Here is a 4,025-nt window from a genome sequence, read left to right as displayed (position 1 = left end):
TTTACTGATGTACAGTAACCTTTTAATCCTAATAAAAAGATTTCCTAATTTTTCACATTTATTCGATTCTGATCTGAGAGTTCTCTGAATACACAGTAAATTGTGACCTATTCAACGAGGTTTTACTACAATTCCCACACAAACAAGGTTTCTCTTCCTTGTAAGTGTTCTTATGTAAAACAAGGAATAATTATGCTGAAAACATTTTTCTACAGTATTCCCATTTATAGCACTTACTCCTGTGTTCTCTCATATACAGTAAGGACTATCTTATCTTACATGGGAATTTTTCTATAGGTACATTGCATTTTAAAGGCTTTTTCTTTTGTAAATTCTTTGATGTACATTGAGGGTTGACTTATAAATGAAAGACTATCTATACTCCCTACATACATGAAGATTCTCTCCAGTGTGACTTTTCAGATGCTTACTAAATATAATTTCTAAAAGGAAAAAAATTAGGATTTTATCCCATTTGAGTTTACTGATGTACAGTAACCTTTTAATCCTAATAAAAAGATTTCCTAATTTTTCACATTTATTCGATTCTGATCTGAGAGTTCTCTGAATACACAGTAAATTGTGACCTATTCAACGAGGTTTTACTACAATTCCCACACAAACAAGGTTTCTCTTCCTTGTAAGTGTTCTTATGTAAAACAAGGAATAATTATGCTGAAAACATTTTTCTACAGTATTCCCATTTATAGCACTTACTCCTGTGTTCTCTCATATACAGTAAGGACTATCTTATCTTACATGGGAATTTTTCTATAGGTACATTGCATTTTAAAGGCTTTTTCTTTTGTAAATTCTTTGATGTACATTGAGGGTTGACTTATAAATGAAAGACTATCTATACTCCCTACATACATGAAGATTCTCTCCAGTGTGACTTTTCAGATGCTTACTAAATATAATTTCTAAAAGGAAAAAAATTTATATTCTTCACATTCATAAGGTTTCACTTCTATGGGAGTCCTCTGATGTACAATCAGCCCCGCCTTGTAATAGTAAAATGCTGCCAACATTGTTTCTTTCCAGTGTGAGTACTCAGATGTAAAGTAAGATGTGACTTTAGTTTTTTGAGTATTACATTGTTCACAATCATAGGGTTCCTCTCCTGTGTTGAGTTCTCTGATTTTCAGTTAGGTCCCACTTGCTGTAGAATCTCTTCCCACATTGTTCACATTCATAGGATGTTTCTCCTGTGTGGATTCTCTGATGCCTAGTGAGAACTGACTTCCGAGAGAACATTTTCCTACATTGTTCACATTCATAGGGCTTCTCTCCTGTGTGAGTTCTCTTATGTACAGTTAGGTATCCCTTGCTGGAGAATGTTTTCCCACACTGTTCACATTCATAGGGTTTTTCTCCTGTATGAGTTCTCTGATGCATAATGAGATGTGACTTCCGGGAGAACCTTTTCCCACATTGTTCACAATCATAGAGTTTTTCTCCTGTATGAGTTCTCTGATGCGCAATAAGATATGACTTCTGGGAGAACATTTTCCTACATTGTTTACATTCATAGGGTTTTTCTCCTGTGTGGATTCTCCGATGGCTAGTGAGAACTGACTTCCGGGAGAACATTTTCCTACATTGTTTACATTCATAGGGTTTTTCTCCTGTGTGGATTCTCCGATGGCTAGTGAGAACTGACTTCCGGGAGAACATTTTCCTACATTGTTTACATTCATAGGGTTTTTCTCCTGTGTGGATTCTCCGATGGCTAGTGAGAACTGACTTCCGGGAGAACATTTTCCTACATTGTTCACATTCATAGGGTGTTTCTCCTGTGTGGATTCGCTGATGACTAATGAGAACTGACTTCTGGGAGAACCTTTTCTTACATTGTTCACATTCATAGGGCTTCTCTCCTGTGTGAGTTCTCTTATGTACACTTAGGTACCCCTTCCTGGAGAATGTTTTTCCACATTGTTCACATTCATAGGGTGTTTCTCCTGTGTGGATTCTCCAATGCCTAGTGAGAACTGACTTCCGGGAGAACATTGTTCTACATTGTTCACAATCATATTTTTTCTTTCTTGTTTGAATTTTCCAATGTCTACTAAAGACTGACTTGAAATTGAAAGATTTTCCACATTCCCCACATTCATGCTCTTGCGATTTCTCTCCAGTGTGACTTGTCTCATGCACAGTGAATTGTGACTTCTTGAAGAACATTTTATCACATTTTTTATTTTCATAGGATTTCTCTCCCATGTGACTCCTCTGGTGTACAGTGAGGTCTGAATTCCGGGAAAACGTTTTCTTACATTGTTTACACTCATAGGGCTTCTCTCCTGTATAAGTATTCAGACAGTCAGAAAGGGCTGTGTTCAGACATAATAAATTCATATGTTGTTCTATCTACAAATTTTCTCTGCAGTAAGAGTTGTCTCATGTATAACAACAGTTGAAAGCTTTAGTAATTTATACACATGATAAAGGTTTACTTCTCTGTACTTTCTCTGCTTATCATAATTTTTGACCTCTGTAAAAAAGGATTTTTGACATTTATTATATTTATAGGGTGTTTCCCTTGTGTGCATTCACTGATGAAAGGGTAGATTTTAATTCTGCAATAAGGATTCCACTTTCTCTTTATATGAACAGAAACCTTCCACTTTGTGTTTAAAATCTATTATAAAAATAATTTTAAAAATACTTTTTCATATTCTGTACATTTATAGTGTGCATCTCATGTTTGTATCTTCTGCTGAATGAGACAGTTAGATTTTTGTAAAATGCTTTCTTCCACACCTGAACTATATACTGGGCAAAAAGAACTGTCTTAACACATGATTTTCCATGACACGTGTGCGTGCATGCCCAAGATCCCGAGAAGAGAATGGAGGAGAAGGGATTGCGGCATGGCCATTCCCCCAGGGGGTGATTTCTCAATTTCTGTCTGTCTCTGTCTGTCTGGCGAGTGCACATGCCCTATGGCAAAAACCTCTCAAAAAAACCATTTCCATAAATTATATTTGAGAATTTATTTTACATTGCTCATGTATATTTCAAATATTGGTACTTATCTATAAAAAAGAAATAGGGTTCTTTGTCCTTAATATGTTACTGTAGCAATTTACATTAACATTTTGAAAGCTAGTTGGATTTACTTTGTTCCTTTGTGCATCCCTTTCCTTTAATACATTTAACAATATTCAAAATATCTACCATCTGTCTTCCTATAATTTTACATTAAAAGATTTCCATGCATCACTTGTTTTCCCTGTCCTTTTTCTCTTTTCTTTCCTGTAACAGTGGGTATTATGTACTGTTTCTTTGTCAACGTGAACAGTTTTCTAGATCATCTACTTTCAGAAGTCAAAAAGAACTCTTGTCACTTAAGCAGAAATGTTACATAGGAAGGACTTGTAGCCAATAAAAATACATACTAATTACCCTAAATATGCCATCCCGTAGGAGCCTTTAAAAATATATCTACCATTTTTTTCACACTCTTATCTCAGGAAAACATTTCTACATTTTTCTAACCTCACCAGTACTAACATTTTCTTTTCCCCTCTCAATGAAATATAAATTCTTTAAAAGAAAATGTATTACTCTAGTCCCTGAAAACTATGCACTGACTAACCTGGGAAGCTCAAGCTGGGAAGTTCTTCTAATGTCCATGGATCGCCTCCTTGCTCCAACTTGAAGATCACTGCAGGTTTGGCAATGCATTGTCCTGTTAATAAAAAGCAGTGTGGAATTTTGCCAATCTATTCAGGTAAGCTACTTGAAGAGTAACAAAGGTTCAGCTTTATCAGGTGTGCAATAAAGGGGCTGATTTGGACATTTTGTTAAAGAGTTCACTCACATTAACTACAGAATGAAATCTCACTCCTAAATAGCATTAAACATTATGAAACTCTTGTACATTTACAATGAATTGAGACAGTAATTAGTTCAGACAGCTTCATGGGAGTTCCACTAACCCAAAAACACCAGGTTGCTGTAGGTCTCCAGCATCACATCCTTGTATAGAATCTTCTGAGCATCTTCCAGGTCCTGCC

The 4,025-nt window shown here is 35.7% G+C and overlaps 1 protein-coding gene across 1 annotated transcript; it reads right to left on the bottom strand.

Moving 5' to 3' along the window:
* Nucleotides 1-1,093: 1,093 nt before the first annotated feature.
* Nucleotides 1,094-3,981, bottom strand: LOC102500151 (zinc finger protein OZF). The gene is made up of 3 exons (XM_014582740.2): nucleotides 3,948-3,981; nucleotides 3,605-3,697; nucleotides 1,094-2,306 (listed from the first exon to the last, which is right to left on the bottom strand). Exons 1-3 carry the CDS (start codon nucleotides 3,979-3,981, stop codon nucleotides 1,108-1,110), a joined length of 1,326 nt encoding a protein of 441 aa, XP_014438226.2. The 3' UTR covers nucleotides 1,094-1,107.
* Nucleotides 3,982-4,025: the final 44 nt, after the last annotated feature.

This window comes from Tupaia chinensis, unplaced genomic scaffold (genome assembly GCF_000334495.1).
Source record: "Tupaia chinensis unplaced genomic scaffold, TupChi_1.0 Scaffold143761_1, whole genome shotgun sequence".
NCBI lineage: Eukaryota > Metazoa > Chordata > Mammalia > Scandentia > Tupaiidae > Tupaia > Tupaia belangeri.
This window is presented reverse-complemented; position numbering and strand designations above follow the sequence as displayed.

Excerpts from the sequence above, each read along its gene's own strand:
- LOC102500151 (XM_014582740.2), bottom strand. The coding sequence starts at position 3,981 with ATGCTGGAGACCTACAGCAACCTGGTGTTTTTGG. Across the intron at positions 3,698-3,947 it reads CAGCAACCTGGTGTTTTTGG|GACAATGCATTGCCAAACCT; the intron begins GTTAGTGGAACT and ends TTTTATTAACAG. Across the intron at positions 2,307-3,604 it reads TCCCAGCTTGAGCTTCCCAG|GAGAGAAGCCCTATGAGTGT; the intron begins GTTAGTCAGTGC and ends ATACTTATACAG.